The sequence below is a fragment of the Pipistrellus kuhlii genome, unplaced genomic scaffold, assembly GCF_014108245.1.
Source record: "Pipistrellus kuhlii isolate mPipKuh1 unplaced genomic scaffold, mPipKuh1.p scaffold_m20_p_47, whole genome shotgun sequence".
NCBI lineage: Eukaryota > Metazoa > Chordata > Mammalia > Chiroptera > Vespertilionidae > Pipistrellus > Pipistrellus kuhlii.
The window spans coordinates 1,522,518-1,540,114 of record NW_023425548.1 but is presented as its reverse complement, the minus strand read 5'-3'; the positions used below and the strand labels follow the sequence as shown (position 1 = coordinate 1,540,114).

General features: G+C 52.6%; 2 protein-coding genes across 7 annotated transcripts in view; one reads left to right on the top strand and one right to left on the bottom strand.

Annotated features, from left to right (window-relative positions):
* The first annotated feature begins 5,535 nt into the window (after positions 1 to 5,535).
* On the top strand, positions 5,536 to 11,429 carry CHPF2 (chondroitin polymerizing factor 2). 3 transcript variants are annotated; one of them, XM_036412697.2, is made up of 4 exons: positions 5,544 to 7,257; positions 7,684 to 8,248; positions 8,930 to 9,112; positions 10,007 to 11,429. In XM_036412697.2, exons 1-4 carry the CDS (start codon positions 6,971 to 6,973, stop codon positions 11,303 to 11,305), a joined length of 2,334 nt encoding a protein of 777 aa, XP_036268590.1. In that variant the 5' UTR covers positions 5,544 to 6,970; the 3' UTR covers positions 11,306 to 11,429. The 3 variants fall into 3 exon arrangements, with proteins under 3 accessions (XP_036268592.1, XP_036268590.1, XP_036268593.1); XM_036412700.2 differs by having other exon boundaries at positions 7,116 to 7,257; positions 7,610 to 8,248; XM_036412699.2 differs by lacking the exon at positions 8,930 to 9,112 and having other exon boundaries at positions 5,536 to 7,257.
* A 121-nt stretch (positions 11,430 to 11,550) lies between these two features.
* SMARCD3 (SWI/SNF related, matrix associated, actin dependent regulator of chromatin, subfamily d, member 3) overlaps positions 11,551 to 17,597 on the bottom strand; it is a 34,034-nt gene continuing 27,987 nt past the window's right edge. For all 4 annotated transcript variants that reach the window (XM_045572420.1, XM_036412709.2, XM_045572419.1 and 1 more), the window contains 11 exons: positions 16,764 to 16,806; positions 15,920 to 16,042; positions 15,684 to 15,806; positions 15,335 to 15,430; positions 15,071 to 15,172; positions 14,402 to 14,563; positions 12,812 to 12,909; positions 12,524 to 12,659; positions 12,146 to 12,268; positions 11,928 to 12,029; positions 11,551 to 11,716 (listed from right to left, as the gene is read on the bottom strand). In XM_045572420.1, the coding sequence (XP_045428376.1) occupies positions 11,663 to 11,716; positions 11,928 to 12,029; positions 12,146 to 12,268; positions 12,524 to 12,659; positions 12,812 to 12,909; positions 14,402 to 14,563; positions 15,071 to 15,172; positions 15,335 to 15,430; positions 15,684 to 15,806; positions 15,920 to 16,042; positions 16,764 to 16,806 (1,162 nt within the window). In that variant the 3' untranslated portion in view covers positions 11,551 to 11,662. The remainder of the gene's footprint in view (positions 11,717 to 11,927; positions 12,030 to 12,145; positions 12,269 to 12,523; positions 12,660 to 12,811; positions 12,910 to 14,401; positions 14,564 to 15,070; positions 15,173 to 15,334; positions 15,431 to 15,683; positions 15,807 to 15,919; positions 16,043 to 16,763; positions 16,807 to 17,597) is intronic.

The following is a 17,597-nucleotide window of genomic DNA, read 5'->3' as shown; positions in this document are numbered from 1 at the left end:
TGGACCCCTCTGTTAGCCGAAGCGCTTTGGCTTCTGGAAACTGCAAATCCCAGGGTGCTCTTCGGATAAGCGGGTTGGATCTTCCACGCTTTACCCCACCTCTCGAAAATCTGTTGAGTTGTATGGAGATACCAAGTTTATAGGGCCTCCCGGTTTAGGTAGCCGGGCGAGTGACTACACTTCCCAGATTGCATCAGGCAGGAATCGGGTCGAAACAATGGGCTAAGCAGAGGAGGGAAAAGGAGGAAGAGAGAGGCGGTCGTGAACAGAAAGCCGTCCCGCATGAAAGGAAAGCGTCCCCGTTTCTTGAAACCCAGGTTTAAGAGGCTAATCCAGCGTTAACCAAACTTGTAGAAGGTGCCGATCGTTGTTCCTAAAACTTGCCGCCTTAGCCTACCAACTCCAGAATTGTTGGATATCAATCGAAATCATGCAAAGTTTGGTGGGAAGACCCTCTTTCTGAGTATATCTTTTTCATCGGTCCGTTACTTTTCCTGCGAGCCTCACAGATTTCTCATCGCCTGCGATGTAAATGCCAAATTTGTAGCTTCAAATGCAAAGCAGACGTTTTGTAATGCCTGTTAACCTCCCCAGGCTTCTGACCAGCAGTGCCACACCATCGGTGACACAGCCTGAAGGAAGCAAAGGAAGTTGTTACTCCCTGTGAAGATTTTAAAAATGAACTCGCTCCGCCACCCAAACTTGATTCTCCAATAGAATCTAACTGCTCGTATTTCAAGTAATCCACCTATTTCACATTGATGCCTTTGAAAGTAACTTTTTCTAGATTACCCTCCACCAATTAAGTGCCCACTGTATGTTAGGCTCAGAGCTAGAGGCTGGAGTTGCAATGGTGACAAGTCATTCTCTAACTAGGGAGCTCTCAACCCTGCTTGAGAACCGCTAGCAGGGTCACCTAAGACCATCGGAAAACACAGATATTTACATTACAATTCATAACAGTAGCAAAATTATACTTATGAAGTAGCAATGAAAACAATTTTATGGTTGGGGGTCACCACAACATGAGGAACTGTATTAAAGGGTCTCGGCATTTAGAAAGGTTGAGAACCACTGGATTAGAGTGTTTTTTTTGTTTTGTGTTTTGGTTAATTCTCACCTAAGGATATTTTTCCCATTGATTTTTTTAATTAAAGATTTACTATTTATTAGAGCATCCAAAATATGAAATATTTAGACATGAATCTGAGAAAAGGTGTAAGATATCTAAACAGTAAACATTATAAAACTGCTAAAAGAAATTAAGACCTAAATGAATACATTTAAAATGTTCATGAGTCAAAAGACTATATAATTACAGTATCAGTTATTCCAAAATTGATCTACAGACTCAATACAATCTCAATAAAAAAATCTTAGGATGTGTTTAGTAGAAATTGACAAATTGATTCTAATATTCACATGGAAATGCAAAAGACCTAGAATGGCCTAAACAATTTTGGCAAAAAACAAAGTAGGATGACTGACATTACATGGCTTCAATTAAGGCAATGTGTGAATGGCATCAAAATAGACAAATAGATCAATGCAACAAAACAGAATCTAGTGCTGGGCCCACACAGACATGGACAGCTGGTTTGAGGCAATGGGGCAAAGGCAACTTTCAAAAAATAGGCGACCCATTTAAAAAGGGAAGGAGGGAGGAACTTAGGTTCATACCTCACACCCTATACAAAATTTAATTCAAAACAGAGGATAGTTCTAAATGTAAAATTTTAAATTATAAAAACATGAATATGGGAAAAAGCCTTTATAAACTTGGGTAAAGTAAATATTTCTTAAATATTATACTAAAACCACAACCCATAAAAGAACAAACTGAAAAATTGGATCTCATCAATATTGAAATGTTATGCAATTCAAAAGCTACTGTTACCAGAATGAAAAGAAACCACAAGCTGGGAGAAAATATTTGGAAATCACATCTATGAAACAGGACTTGTGTCAATACTATATAAAGACCTCTTACATATCAATAAAAAAACAAAACATAGACAAAAAATATGAACACCATTGATATTTTTAGAGAGTGAGGCAGAGAAAGAGAAACATTGAGGTGAGAAAGACATATCGATTGGTTGCCTCCCACACATGCCCAGACTGGGTTGGGGGAATCGAGCCTGCAACTCGGGTATAGGCATGCCCCTGCCTGGAATTGAACCTGAGACTCTTCAGTCGAGAGCCAAGGCTCTAATTACTGGCTAGGGCAGGATTAGAATTTAATTACTGTTAATTGGCTAATTACTTAGCCAGAACAGGCTTCCTTTTGCCTTTTCTGCTACTAGTAAAATCCTTGCCTAAGTATACACTGAATATTTTTTTAAATATATTTTTTATTGATTTTTCACAGAGAGGAAGGGAGAGGGATAGATAGCTAGAAACATTGATGAAAGAGAATCATTGACCAGCTGCCTCCTGCACACCCTCTACCAGGGATGTGCCTGCAACCAATGTACATGCCCTTGACAGGAATCGAACCTGGGACCTTTCAGTCCGCAGACTGACACTCTATCCACTGAGCCAAACCGGTTTCGGCTGAATATTTATTTTATTTAATACATTTGACAAATAGTAAGCATCTACTCTGGACAGAAGCATTGTTTTAGGTAAAGAATTTAGACAATAGCTGAGTGCAAAGCCTTTCTTTGTGAATCAAAGAAGTTATATATGTTGTAGATCACAGAAAACCGCTCTTCCGAACACCTAAAATATGCCTTCCTTTCCCAGCCTCATTAAAATGTGTGGTTTGCGGGCAGGCTACAGGTTACAGAGAACTAACATCTATTATGCCCTTTCATCTATGCAATTCCATTTAATCTCCCCCAACAACCCTGAGGTGGGTATTGTCATTTTACGTATTGGAAACAAAGTTAATAAAATATCACTGCTGGTAGGAAACAGTAGCAGGATTTAAGTCTGGAATTTTCTGGTTCCAGAATTCCAGCTCTGTGAAATGGCTCAGGATAGCAAGAGAAAGGCTATAAGAAGCCACCTACATACAGCAAGTAATCATCTCCAGGATTTCCCTTGAATCAACAGTTGCTTCACAGTCTTCCTTCAGCACAGCATGAGTGGCTTAGAAAACTTGTTGGCCACTTAGAAATTCTGCCATTCTCACCTGGGGTTTACATATCTTTCAGGGAGCAGATCTGGCAAAGAGGGGAGAGGAAATGGGGAAATGGAGAGAGAGAAGGTCAGTGCTGGAAGCAAGGACATTTAGTCTGGACTCGTCATTTAAATATGAAGAAACAAGGCCCAAGAAAGGAAACGTCTTATCCAGAATTACTTGGAACTTAATGAGAAGGGTCTGGAACTGTGCTTTCAATGTGGTAGCTTCTAGCCACATGTGGCTATGGAGCACTTGAATGTGAACTTGAAACGTGACTAGTCTGAATTGAGATAAGCTGTATCAAATATGCATTCAATTTCAAAGATTGCACATAGGGGGTAATATAAAATATGTCAATTTTTATATTGGTTATATGTTAAAATAATATTTTGGAGCCCAGCCTGCGTGATCCATGAAGTCAACATGAGGTGATGCTCAGTGGTTGAGCATCACCTCAATCTATGAACCAGGAGGTCACAGTTCGATTCCCAGTCAGGGCACATGCCTGGGTTTCAGGCTCCATCCCAGTAGGTGATTGTACAGGAGGCAGCTGATCAATGATTCTCTCCTATCATTGATGTTTCTATCATATATATATATATATATATATATATATATATATATATATGTCTTTATCACATATATATATATTTATATGAAATAATATTTTGGATATATTTAATACTATAATAAAATATATAAAAAATTTAATTACATATATGGCTTACATTTGTGGCTCAGATTATATTTCCATTGGACAATGCTTACCTGGAACATATTATCTTCCCATGTCCAGGAAAGTGTCCCTACTCTGCTTTCTAGAGTTTCTCCTAACAAGTCATTTACCACCTTTTATGAGCAAGTTGCTGAGTGGCGATCAAGTTGTGGTCTGAGGATAAGATCAAAATGCAGCAAAGGATAACAGTCATGGTGGGTTCTAGCTTATATGCTTCCTAGAATGATGGCTCTTAACTCTATCAGCTCTGGTGTTCCTTTTAATAGCAAATATTTTTTTAAATTACACTCCCTTTACTGTTTTGAGATAAAGTTTGTAGATGATATAACCTAACTACACACATAAATTTAAAAAAATAGATGGTGTCTTAACCCTAACAGAAGAAAGAAAAAATCTTCTCTAATAAACGACGTTATTTCATGATGCTTCTATCTATACTTAGGATTATCTTGAATATGACAGTACAAATGCAGACAGAACACCATGAGTGACACTGCTACCCGTTATGGTAACTCAATAAATTCCTGAACAAAACAAAGTACAATCTTCCTTCCATTTACATGATAATTAAATTCCTTGCCAACTCAGCACTATCACAAACCTGAAAATTTACTTCATCTCCATATGTAAAATACAGGTTCAAGGATTAATTATTATGACCAGTGTTTTCACTTACACGAATGTTTAATAGAAACAAGTTTTCAAAAGAAACATATTTTTCTTAGTAACTTTTTATTAATTTCAGAGAGAGGAAGAAAGAAGGAAACAGAGATGCAAACATCAATGCTGAGAGAATCACTGATTGGCTACCTCCTGCCCGCCCTCAACTGGGGATGGAGTCTAAAACCGCAGCACCTGCCCTGACCGAGTTGGAACAGTGACTTCCTGGTCAACGCTCAGCCACCGAGCCACACGGAGCCACACCGGCTGGGCCAGTAGGACATTGGAAAGCTCCCGGACAGACAATTGTTACTTGTGTGTTACTATCTTACCACGTGCAAGACAGCTAACATTCTTGGCTCTTCTCAAACATTTGGCAACAAAGTTGCTCCTGATCACTTCCAGGTTGGGAGCCCTCCGTGGTGTTCAGAGGCCTGCCCGCTCCACCTCCCCTGGCTGCTTTCCCCTCTCTCCAGGCCCTAGCTGCCCTGGCCTCCCCAGTCCTTCTCAGCCAACCTCTTCCCTCTTCCTGGACTCTGCCTTTTACCTGGAAACTCATATTTTGTTTGGGTAACTTACTGAAACTTTGGATTCTCAGCATTACCAAATTCCCAGTCTAATTCTTCCTGTCATGTTTTCCCATGGGAATGTGACAGTTCGGATTTCTGCCTAAGTTTATATTTGCCGGTGGGTGTGCGTTCAGTGGCAGCGCTCAGCTTCCCGAGGGAGGGCACCACGCCCACCCCGTCCGGCGCCGGTGACTCAGTGCCCAGACCGCGGCCTGCGCCCTCGTGGGCGAACACTGACAGGTCTGCCCGGGCCGAGCGCGGAGCTCCGCAGCCCGCGGGAGTGCTGGGGGCGGAAACTGATCGCGGGGGTGTGTGTGTGTGTGTGTACTATTTTCCAGGGCAGATGGGAGGGAGGTTGAAGGTTTGGGGCGCTGAGGGCCACTCGGAGGAGCAGCCCTGGATGCACGCTGGTCCGTGAGGGGCGGCGGCTGGCCGCGCGGACACAGTCCCGGAGCCGCGGCACGCGGTCCCGGGGAGGCCTGGCTACCATAGAGAGGGCAGGGCGGAGCGAGCGGCCGGATGCGGTCACCATAGAGACGGGACTGACAGCGAGCGGAAGGGGAAGGAGGGGCCGGGCTGTGAGGTGGCAGCTGCTGCGGCGGAGCCGGCGCCTCGGCGGGACCTGGGGTCTGTTCCTCCTTCCCGCCCTTCCCCCACCGCCCCCGGCGACGGCGCCGCTCCCGCCCCACGCCCTCGCCCCGCTCCCCGGGACGGCGCTCCCCTCCGCCCCGGGCCCTGCTGCCGGGCCTCCGGCTTCGGCCTCCGAGTGCCCTGTTCATCCGCCCGCAGCCGCAGGCGGGCCTGTGGCCCCGCGGAAGCCCGAGCACGGGGGCTTTGCCCTCCTCTCAGTCCCCCGCCCCTCGACAGCTCCGTGGCGCAGCCGGTTTTATTTCTGTTTGGAGCCTTAACAGCTAAAAGTCGCTTTGAGCCTTCTTTCCAGGACTAGAATGGGTCCGTGATCGCAGAGGGAGCATCCGCGGCCAGCGAGCCTCAGCCTGCCTTCCAGACCCCCTGCGTGGCTTCCAGCTGCTTCTCCTCGGCCTCGGTTTGGTTTGGGTACCTGGGGCCTTGGTAAAACCGGACAGCAAGGAGCTCTAACACCGCCTCGGTTACTGTCACTTGCCTCCTGTCCTCCTGAAGAGGGAGATGGGCAGCACCAGCCTCTGAGCATCGGGGTTGGGGAAGGAGGTGCTACAAAATGGCTCCGTCAGCCACTGTGCTTTTCTGAGAGCTGGGGGCTGGCTCTCGCTGTCTGCCCCTCATTTGGGTGGACAGAGCTTCCTGTGCCCTGCCAGTGGCTCTTGACCGCTCCTGACTGGAAGGAGGTCACTCCAGCCCTGTGTTTCCTTGGCTCTCAGGAGTGGAGTAGAAAGAGGCCCTGATCCCTTTCATAAAGTGAAGAACCGGGCCAGGCACTCTGAGGAAGGGTAGGGAGGCAGCTCCTTAGGGTGGGTCCTGTTCTGATGAAGCATGAGCTTTCCCCTGACCCCTTCTTTATCAGTTGCTGCTGGCTCTTGACTTAGTCTGCAGATGTGTGTGGTCCTTTTTGGGTTAAGTTTGGCAGGAGGGAGTTTTGTTGCCTCCCTTTTCTACTGGAAGACAGACCATAAGCCATTAGCAGGTGAACTTGATTCTAATATTTATTACCGTTTGGACTGAGGGTTAGATCTGGCACTTTGATAAAAGAGACCAGCCAGACAGGATTGTGAAGACGGGACAGTCCAGCTTACTGGGGATGCTGGGCCTCGATGCAAACACACCTTGTTCTGCTGCTGAACGCACAGACCCCAGGTTCCCTGGTTAAACTGCATGCCTACCAGTGGCCTGGCACCCGTCAACCCACCGAGTGCTCCTTGAGGCTGTGTCCTCTGGAGCATGCGCACAGCAGGGCCTACCACCATGCGACTGAGCTCCCTGTTGGCTCTTCTGCGACCAGCACTGCCCCTCATCCTGGGGCTGTCTCTGGGATGCAGCCTGAGCCTCTTGCGGGTTTCCTGGATCCAGGGTGAGGGAGAAGATCCCTGTGTAGAGGCTGTGGGGGAACCAGGAGGCCTGCAGAATCCCGACTCAAGAATTGGGCTTGACCAAAGTGATGAAGAGTTCAAACCACGGATTGTCCCCTACTATAGGGATCCCAACAAGCCTTACAAGAAGGTGCTGAGGTGAGAGCTGATTGCGTGCATAGTCCCCTGACCCCACTTTAGGGCTGTCCAAGGCTTTGCCTCTGCCTTCGGTGGTAATCTGTGTTGGGCTCCGTGGAGCAATTCTTACCATTGTGGTTTGTTCCAATTTTTCCCCTCTTCCTCAGTCTAAGAAAGTCTCACCCGTTGGAGTTGCATTAGTGCTAGATGTTCTTAAATAGGGTAGGAATTGCATCTACTTCATCTAACCCATCATTAGTACCCCCTCTCCCCAATGTCAGCTATTCAGGGGGTGATTACTCCTGGAGCTAATTAATACTGATGAGGAGGTCTGTTGCTTCTCTTTTCTCACCTCTAACTATCTCATTTCTAGAGGGATGTGTGTGCTCTACAGGCTGGGTTCCTGAGATGAGGGAGTTGACCCTTGACACACTGGTCTCTCCACAGGACTCGGTACATCCAGACAGAGCTGGGCTCTCGGGAGCGGTTGCTGGTGGCTGTTCTGACTTCTCGGGCCACGCTGTCCACTTTGGCTGTGGCTGTGAACCGCACAGTGGCCCACCACTTCCCTCGGTTACTGTACTACACTGGACAGCGAGGGGCCCGGGTTCCAGCAGGGATGCAGGTGGTATCTCATGGGGACGAGCGGCCGGCCTGGCTCATGTCAGAGACCCTGCGCCATCTGCACACACACTTTGGGGCCGACTACGACTGGTTCTTCATCATGCAGGATGACACGTATGTGCAGGCCCCCCGCCTGGCAGCCCTCACTGGCCACCTCAGCATCAACCACGACCTGTACTTGGGCCGGGCGGAGGAGTTCATCGGTGCTGGCGAGCAGGCCCGGTACTGCCACGGGGGCTTTGGCTACCTGTTGTCTCGGAGTCTCCTACTTCGATTGCGGCCACATCTGGACGGCTGCCGAGGGGACATTCTCAGTGCCCGTCCTGATGAGTGGCTTGGCCGCTGCCTCATCGACTCTCTGGGTATCGGCTGTGTCTCGCAGCACCAGGTGACAGCCCTTTCCAGTCAGCTCGGGTCCCTGATGGCTTAGCGGTGGCAGGGACTGGTCTCCGGGCTGGTGATGCTGCTCCTTCCCAGCAGCACACGGCAGCCTCTGGTTTGCCCTTTACAGATACGGAGTGTGCCTCTGGCTGCCTGCTGACCTCAGGCGGTCTCAGGCCTGGGGGCTGTCCAAAGTGGCATCTTCTCAGGGACCTTGTGAGAAGATAGAAAGGTGCCCCCTCCTCATCAGCCCTCCATCCATCTGCCCCCCTCCTCCTCATTCCTCCATCCATCTGCCCCCTCCTCATCAGTCCTCCATCTGCCCCTCCATCCCCTTCCCTGACACACGCACAGTCGTGAACAATCTGGGAATGTTCTAGAGATGGCTACTGTTTCGGAGAAGAGAGGTAATCCCTGTTCTAGCCCTGGGAGCTGCCCTGTCTCTGGGACCGGCATCTTAGGAGCACTCGCTGGCTCGTGGTGGTCATTCCCTGGAGAAATGGGGGCTCTCTGGGGAAGAGACTACCTTTAGTTGCCTACTGAACATGCTTTTTCCCAAAATTTAGCAGTGAGAGTAAGGCCCCCACTTGGTCCTTGCAGTCATGGGTGAACGCCGGGTTTGGTCAGGGCGGATTGAGACGGGCAGCCCTCCGAGTGTGGCATTGATTGGTCTGTCTGGTCCGTCTAGGGGCAGCAGTATCGCTCATTTGAACTGGCCAAAAACAGAGACCCCGAGAAGGAGGGAAGCTCGGCTTTCCTGAGTGCCTTTGCAGTGCACCCTGTGTCAGAGGGGACCCTCATGTACCGGCTCCACAAGCGCTTCAGCACCCTGGAGCTGGAGCAGACGTACAGCGAAATAGAGCAACTGCAGGTGAGCCGGGCCGGTTGGAGTGAGTGGCAGCTGAGGGGGAGGCTGGTGGGATAGGAAGAAGCTGATCACACCTACATTTTATTTTTATCCTCACCCAAGGATATTTTTCCATTGATTTTTGAGAGAGTGGAAGGGAGGGGGGGAGAGAGAGAAAAACATCGATGTGAGAGAGACAGACACATCCATTGGTTGCCTCCCGCATATGCCCCGTCCAGGGCCATGAATCGGCCTGCAAACGAGGTACATGCCCCTGACTGAAATTAAACCCAGGATCCTTTAGTCTGCAGGCGGATGCTCTATTCATGGAGCCAAACCAGCTAGGGCTAACCGTACCTAAGTTTAAATCAGCTCGAGAGAGAAGGGGCCCTTGGGTCCAGGCCAGTCATCAGATGAGCTCCTGGAACAACCCGGATTAGAAGGGTTTGATGGTGAACTGTGAGGGTCAGGGCTCGGAACAGTGTGCCACTCCAATAGCGCTTCTCTACCAAGGAGGCCACCACCCCGAAGTCCCCTGACTTCTATCCTTGTCCTTAAAAACCAGGAGTTTGAAGAATATTCTAGTTTACTGTGGGGTTGCCAGGAGGTGTGTTCTCAGGAGGATGGGAGTTCATGGGGTTTTGGAGAGGGAGCAGTTGAGCTTTGTATGTCATGATGCTTTAAAGTCTGTCTGCCAAAGCACACCCCACCACCACCTCCTCACCTACTGCATTTGTGTACAGGGGTGTAATTCATATGCCTACTGCGTTTATAGAGGGAGAACGTACGGTACAGGGAATTGAGTGATTAGCCAAGGGGCACCCCACTAAGTGTCAGGACAGAGCTCAGAGCCCAGGACGGGTCAGGGCCTGAGGACTACCTAGCTCCCTGCTTGACTGTGTGTCCCTCCTGCCCTAGGCTCAGATCCGGAACCTGACCGCGCTGACCCCGGAGGGGGAGGCGGGGCTGAGCTGGCCGGTGGGGCTCCCCGCCCCGTTCACTCCGCGCTCTCGATTTGAGGTACTGGGCTGGGACTACTTCACAGAGCAGCACATCTTCTCTTGTGCGGATGGGGCGCCCAAGTGCCCCCTGCAAGGGGCTAGTCGGGCGGACGTGGGCGACGCTGTGGAGACGGCTCTGGAGCAGCTGAATCGGCGCTATCAGCCCCTGCTGCGATTCCAGAAGCAGCGGCTGCTCAATGGCTACCGGCGCTTCGACCCGGCGCGGGGCATGGAGTACACCCTGGACCTGCTGCTGGAGGCCGTGACGCAGCGCGGGCACCGGCGGGCTCTGGCCCGCAGGGTCAGCCTGCTGCGGCCGCTGAGTCGAGTGGAAATCCTGCCCATGCCCTACGTCACGGAGGCCACCCGTGTGCAGCTGGTGCTGCCGCTCCTGCTGGCAGAGGCTGCTTTGGCCCCTGCTTTCCTCGAGGCCTTCGCGGCCAGCGTTCTGGAGCCACGAGAGCATGTGTTGCTCACCCTCCTGCTGGTCTACGGGCCACAGGAAGGTGGCCGGGGGGCCCCGGACCCGTTTCTCGGGGTGAAGGCTGCAGTGGCCGAGTTGGAGCGACGGTTCCCTGGGACGAGGCTGGCCTGGCTCGCCGTGCGGGCGGAGGCCCCTTCCCAGGTACGGCTCATGGACGTGGTGTCCAAGAAGCACCCGGTGGACACGCTGTTCTTCCTCACCACCGTGTGGACCCGGCCCGGACCCGAAGTGCTCAACCGCTGCCGCATGAACGCCATCTCTGGCTGGCAGGCCTTCTTCCCCATCCATTTCCAGGAGTTCCATCCCGCCCTGGCACCACAGAGGTCTCCCCCGGGGGCCGGCCCCGACCCCCCATCCCCTCCAGGTGCTGACCCTGCCCGGGGGGCTCCTGGAGGAGGCCGGTTTGACCGCCACGCTTCCGCGGAGGGCTGCTTCTACAACGCCGACTACCTGGCTGCCCGCGCCCGGCTGGCCGCTGAACTGGCAGGCCAGGAAGAGGAGGAAGCCCTGGAGGGGCTGGAGGTGATGGATGTGTTCCTCCGGTTCTCAGGGCTCCACCTCTTCCGAGCCGTGGAGCCAGGGCTGGTGCAGAAGTACTCCCTGCGGGACTGCAGCCCTCGGCTCAGCGAGGAACTCTATCACCGCTGCCGCCTGAGCAACCTGGAGGGGCTGGCCGGCCGGGCCCAGCTCGCCATGGCCCTGTTCGAGCAAGAGCAGGGCAACAGCACCTAGCCTTGGGCTGCCACGTGTTCCCCTTTCTGCCTCAGCCCCAGGAGGGCAAGGCGAGATGGATGGAGAGCTTGTGGCTGTATTTTTTTAAAATAAGAAAATGTGATTAAAAGTGTCTTCTGCCAAAGTGATTTTAGGTCTAGGGAAACGGTCAGGAGGAGAATGAGGGAGGGGCTGGGGATTTTCTCAGAGGGACCTACTGCCTCCCCTTCCTCATCTCTCCCGGTTGCCAATGACCACACAGCTGCTAGCAGATGAATGACCTTTAATCCAGTTCCCTGCCTCACCCACAGGTGGGCAGAGGGTGCTGGCAGAGCCCGGTCCGGCGGCCCTGGCCCGCGGTGCTCACTCGCAGGGCTCCTAGGTGTTGCGCACCACCAGCGACTGCTCCAGCTCCTGCCTGCGCTGCTGGATCTTTAGAGAAATCAGAGCAGGAGCAGGGTTACGGTGTTGCTGGTGAGTGACAGGACGACCTCGCCCACCCGCTGCCCACCCCGGAAGAGCATCTGGGAGCAGGGAGGGCTCCCAGGAGGTGAGGGACGTGGTGGAGCGGCAGGGGCACTGGAGGCTGAGGAGGGATGTTTCTCAGTGAGGAGGGGCCTGAGGTAGCCGGGCCCCTTCACACCTTGCAGTAGAAGTAACGGCTGACAGCCTCCTGAGACCAGGGCTGGTGGTAGAACTCAGCCCGGCGCTCCTCCTCAGGGTTGCCTGCCACGTCTGTCATCACCTGGGAGGGAGAGCGGAGTGAGCCTTGAGCCCGGACCCCTCCCGTCCCTGTGTACAACCTTGACTGTCTTCCTGATATGCTTGTCTTCCATCCAGTGCTCCCCAAGTCCCCTTCACCTTGAGGTCCCGGCTCTGGGAGCAAAGCAGGTCTTGGATGTAGCCTTTGGGGTCTCTGGAGAAGCTTAGCATGAAGTCCCTCTGGATCTTGAGCTGGTTTATGGACTCAATCGTCTCATGGATCTACAGGTAGAAAGACAGAAGCTTTCACCTGGCTATGGTGATGTGGAAGAAGGGGGGAGGGAGAGGGAAGCATGTGGGGGAAGGACTGCTGCTGTTCCTTTAACGAACAGTCCCTCGGGCCCCAGGCTGCTGCAGTCCCAGGGGAGGGGTTGTTAAGTCCTTCATCTCTCCATAGGCCCATGCTCGTGTCTGTCCTGTCTGTGCTCTGTCATTTCTGGGTTAACATCCCACTGCAGCTCTGGGCTCTGGCCCCACCTTACTGTCCAGAGCGCTGATCTCCTGCTGGTTGGCCGTGGACAGGAGGAAACTGCTCATCTGCCCCTTCAGTGGCTCCTCCACCTCCACATCAATGTCGTAGCACGCCGTCTTCTTCTGGTCCGACGGGTCCACACTGCCAGGAAGTCCAGCCCTGTGTTCACCTGCCCCCACATAGCCCAAGGGCCCAGGGGAGGCACAGTGGGGAGGGAGGGGGCATTGGAGTGGGAGGGACAGGCAGGGCAGTGGGAAGTGATTCCCTGGTCTGAGGAGCAAGCCGGGCCTCACCTGATGACGTGATTGATGACAATTGGGTCAGGGGGCAACAGCAGAGCTGTGAGGCGTTGGGGAATCTCAGAAAACTTCAGCCGGGGACAATCAAAGATCTGAGGCAGGAGGAAGAGGTCACTCTTTTGTGCTTGGAAAGAGTGTAACTACAGTTCTAGACCCTTCCATTCTGGAAAGGCCACAAGAAGCTAGGTACATCTGATTCACAGGTCTGAAACTAGGGGGCCAGTAGGTTAGTGCGGTGCAATAGTTAAGGATGGACCCTGGGTACAAATTCTGCTCCCACCACTTACTATGCAGCCTGAGCAAGTTGCTTAACGACTCAGACCTCAGTTTCTTCATCTCTAGAATGGGGATAATAGGATCCCTCTCTCAGGGTTGTGGTTAGAATTCAATGCATCAGTACACTCAAAGTGCTTGGAACATACCTGCCTGACACGTGGCACATGCTCAATAAACATCAACTGTTCTTTTTACTCCTCAGGCTTATCTACTGTGTTTATTTAAAATGTGTTAAGAATAATCTCTACTGCCCCAGCTGGTCGCTCAATGGTTAGAGCATCAACCTGTGGACTGAAGGGTCACTGGTTCAATTTTGGGTCAAGAGCATATAACCCAGTTTCGGGTTCTGTTCCCAGCCCCATAACAGCACATGCAGGAGGCAACCAGTCACTATGTCTCTCTCACATTGATGTCTCTCTCTTCCCCTCTTCCCTCCCACTCACCCTAAAATGGTCAATGGGGGGGAAAATACCCGCAGGCCCATTCAGTGTGGCTCAGTGGTTGAATGTCGACCCAAGAACCAGGAGGTTAGGGTTTGATTCCCGGTCAGGGCACATGCCTGGGTTTCAGGTTCGATCCCCAGTAGGGGGTGTACAAGAGGCAGTGGATTGATGATTCTCATCACTGATGTTTCTATTTCCCTCTCCCTTCTTCTCTGAAATCAATAAAAATATATTTTAAAAAGATATCCTCAGCCTGGCCAGTATGGCTGAGTGGTTGAGCATCGTCCTATGAACCACACAATCAATTCCCAGGTTGCGGGCTCGATCCCCAGTGTGGGCTGTGCAGGAGGCAGAAGATCCATAATTCTCTCTCATCACTGATATTTCTCTCTCTTTTCCCTTCCTCTCTGAAATCAATAAAAATATATTTAAATTAAATAAGGTATTCTTGGGTGAGGATTAAGAAAAAAATCTCTACTTTGGTAGAATTTTTGTCAAACCCCTTTCATAGCAATTTGATTTTCCTAACTGTCCCGTGGGTTAGATGGGAGAGAGAAGGAACCAGGCTCAAATGGCCAAGTAATTCACCCAGAGTCAGGACCCAGGACTAGACCCCAGAGACCCAACTCCAAGTGCCAAGAATATTACATTCCTGAGAGCTTTGTGGGGTTCCAGACCTCCTTCACCTGGGATGGCTAAAATGCAGCATAGAGCTACACCATGGTAGGGCCTGACTAGGACCCTGGTCTCTGGCTCCGAGAGTGCCTACCGTTTCCAATGCTGAGAATCTAAAGGTAGGGGCAGTATTACCTTAGAGAGGCACTTCCCCTACCGGTGACTGCTCCCCCGCCCCTGGGCAGGGTACCTGCTGGAAGTACTTGTCCCCATTGATGTACTCCTTGTCGTGGGAGTCCTGCAGCCTGTTGGTCTTCACGTACTGCCACAAGGCCTGGACGATGGCTGAGCGGCTCTGCGTGTGCAAGCCCAGCAGCCGGGCCAGGCGGGGGTCCAGTTTGAACTGGGGAGGCTGTGAAAGGACCATGAAAATCAGGGAGTGCTGCCAAAACCGGTTTGGCTCAGTGGCTAGAGAGTCAGCCTGCAGACTCAAGAGTCCCGGGTTCGATTCCGGTCGGGGGCATGTACCTTGGTTGTGGGCACATCCCCAGTGGGAGGTGTACAGGAGGCAGCTGACTGATGTTTCTCTCTCATTGATGTTTATAACTTTCTATCCTTCTCCCTTCCTCTCTGTAAAAAAATCAATAAAATATATTTTAAAAAATAAAGAAAGAAAATCAGGGAGTGGAAAGAGCTCAAAGCCAAGCAGCTTGGGACTGAGGTGGAAGTTGGGGTGGGGGAGGGGGAGGTACGACATGGTGACTGGGTTCCTTGAAAATGTGCTTCTGGAGAGGCGGTAGTGAGGAGGATGGGTCTCTTGGGATGCCCACCTTGGGGGCTTTCGCCCACCTGTCTAAGAGAAAGGGTGTGGGGGGCCAAAGGCTTCACGGTGCCTGCAGGGTGGGGGACTGGCACGGACCTGGTAGTCCAGCATGAGGAGCAGCGTGCAGCGCACACTCAGGTCCCCCGGCCTCTTCACCTGGAACCCGTCCGTCTCCTGGGTGGTGGGCGTCCGGTGCCACTGTCCACGGGAGAAGAGCTGGGTCACATCACGCCCATCTGGGCTGGGGAGGCTCGGCGCTCCAGGGTGGTCCCTGAGGCACATCTGTGCCGCTGAGGGACTGTGGGACTCGGGCCTGCGGGAGGGTGGCAATTCTAGGGCAATGTGGGGTCCGGGTCTTACCTCAACTAGGTGGTTGTCGGGACCATAAAGGTCTTTGTCCAGCTCAATGACCAAACTCTTGAAGAAGGAAGAGAACTTTCGCTTCTGCTTGCTGGGCTGTGGGAGAAGAACAGGGACCGTGGGGGCAGAACAGGGACCGTGGGGGCAGAACGAGCTGGGAGGGGTGGGGCTGGTTGGGTAGGGCAGTGTGGTTAGAAGCAGGCCTCTGCACAACAGAAGTCTCTCCAGGCCACCCACCCCGGGCAGGGCTGACTCCCTAACTCTCAGTGCAAACACCTAGTTCTGTCCTCCGTCCAGCCCCAGCCCAGCCCCACCCAGGACACCTGGAGAGACCTGGGCCAAGACGTACGTCATCCAGGAGCTTCCCCTCCACCCGCAGCTCCCAGGAGGCGATGCTGCCATCAGAGTCCTCGGCATCCGGCTTCGCAGGGTTAAACGTGTTGGAGATATAAAGACGCAGCTTCCGCTTTTGCTGTAGAAATAAAGAGTGTCCCACAGAGCACGCAGCGTGTGCCACCCGGCTATCCCATGCCTCCATTCTGGGAACAGGATGTAGAGTGCCTTCCCACCCCTAAACCAAGGCACCTTCATCGGCCTCTTCAGAGCCTCCTGGATGTCCACCCGCTTCCGCATGATGGTTTGATCCAGTTTCCTCTCAAACGCCAGGAGGTCCATGTAAGCCTGGGATTCAGGGACCAGCTCCCGGATCTGGAAGAGGAGGAGCAAGGCAGGGAACGGCTCAGCTGCTCTTATAGGTGGAATGTGTGCGTATCATGAGCCTCCAGGTACACAGAGGTAGAGGGGAGCTGGCTGGTTCTGGGACTTTGAGAGTGAGAATGGGACCTCGCCCCAGGACTCCGTAGCCAGCAGTAGCAGCCTCATGTATAGGGACAAAAATTGCTTCTCCCTCTAGGGAGACCCATGCATTTCATGACTAGGGGAGGCCAGAGCCACCATGGACCCCAATAAACTCTGGGGCTTCACCTCCTCTGGTCCTTCCCTTTGTCACACAGCCTCTGGGTGTCTGCAAACTGGCTAGGACCTTGGTGTCCCTGGACAGTTAGGGGATGTGGTTGCTTGCCTCTGCCATGGCACTTCACCCAGTCACTCCAATTGATGTCTAAACCAGCTACCTGCCCCCCCCCCCCCCAACACACACACAGCTCAGCATGTGCTTGGACCGCTGCAATTCAGTCCACTGCGCCCCAGGCCCAGGATCCTTCCCTCTGTCCCACACCCTCCCTCTGGCCTGGGGAGCCTCACTTCTTAATTAGCCTTTAAAACAAAAAATAAAACTGATTGTGACCGCTGAAGCTCTGCTCCTTAGCGGGAGGGGAGGCAAACTAGGTGGGGCAGCAAGCGGGGGTGGGAGTGGGGGCGAGGGGGTGGGGGAAGGGATCCGCTGGGGGTTTCTGTGAAAGGCACTCACCCTTTGAGGGAGGATTTTGTCAGCCATCTTCCTCCTCTTGGCACTGTACATTTTTTAAAGAAAAAACCAGGTTACCATGGTGACAGATCTGGGAGTAAGGAGGCCACCTGCTAAATTATCCCCCCTCTCCACCCGCCTGGCTGGGGTTCCCGCAGCCCACTCCTCTGCCTGCTCCAGGGCTGCAACAGCGGTCTGTGGCCTGGCGCTCTATCCTCTCTAAGGGGCAGAGGTGACCTGTCCTTTCTCTGGCCGGGAGCCTCCTCCCGCCCCAGGCCTGTGCCCTGACAGGGCCAGACAATCGGAGACTCAGGAGGGGCTGAGGTGGGGAGCTGCGAAGGAAAAAGCTGGGAAGGAGACAGGGCAGAGAAGAGGGAGGGCGGCTCCTGAGGACTTTGCTATGCGGCTAAACTGGGGTCACTGTCCAAGGGAGGGGAGCCGACCCCGACCTCAGGCCCTGGAGCAGGAGGTGATGACAGGAAGCTGGTGAGGACTGCACCCCTGCCGCCCTGGGCTTGGAAGGGGATGCTGGTGCCCTCAGACCACCTGCCAACAGGGCCGGGGGGGGGGGGGAGAGCACTCCTAGGGACCCAGAGAGAATGTGTGGGGACATTCTCCCCTGGGACGTGACTTTGGGTGAATTGGACTATTCCTGACTGGCTAGCTGCTTCTGACTTCCAAAGCACCCCAGAGAATCCTTGGCAAGTTTACAGCCCAGAGTAAAGGATGGCTCTATACTGCCCCCATGTGGTGTTCTCAACTACTGCCCCTCCCTGTCCAAAAATCTATTCTAAGACTAGACAAGTCGCTTTCATTAAAGGTCTGACTTGTTTTGTT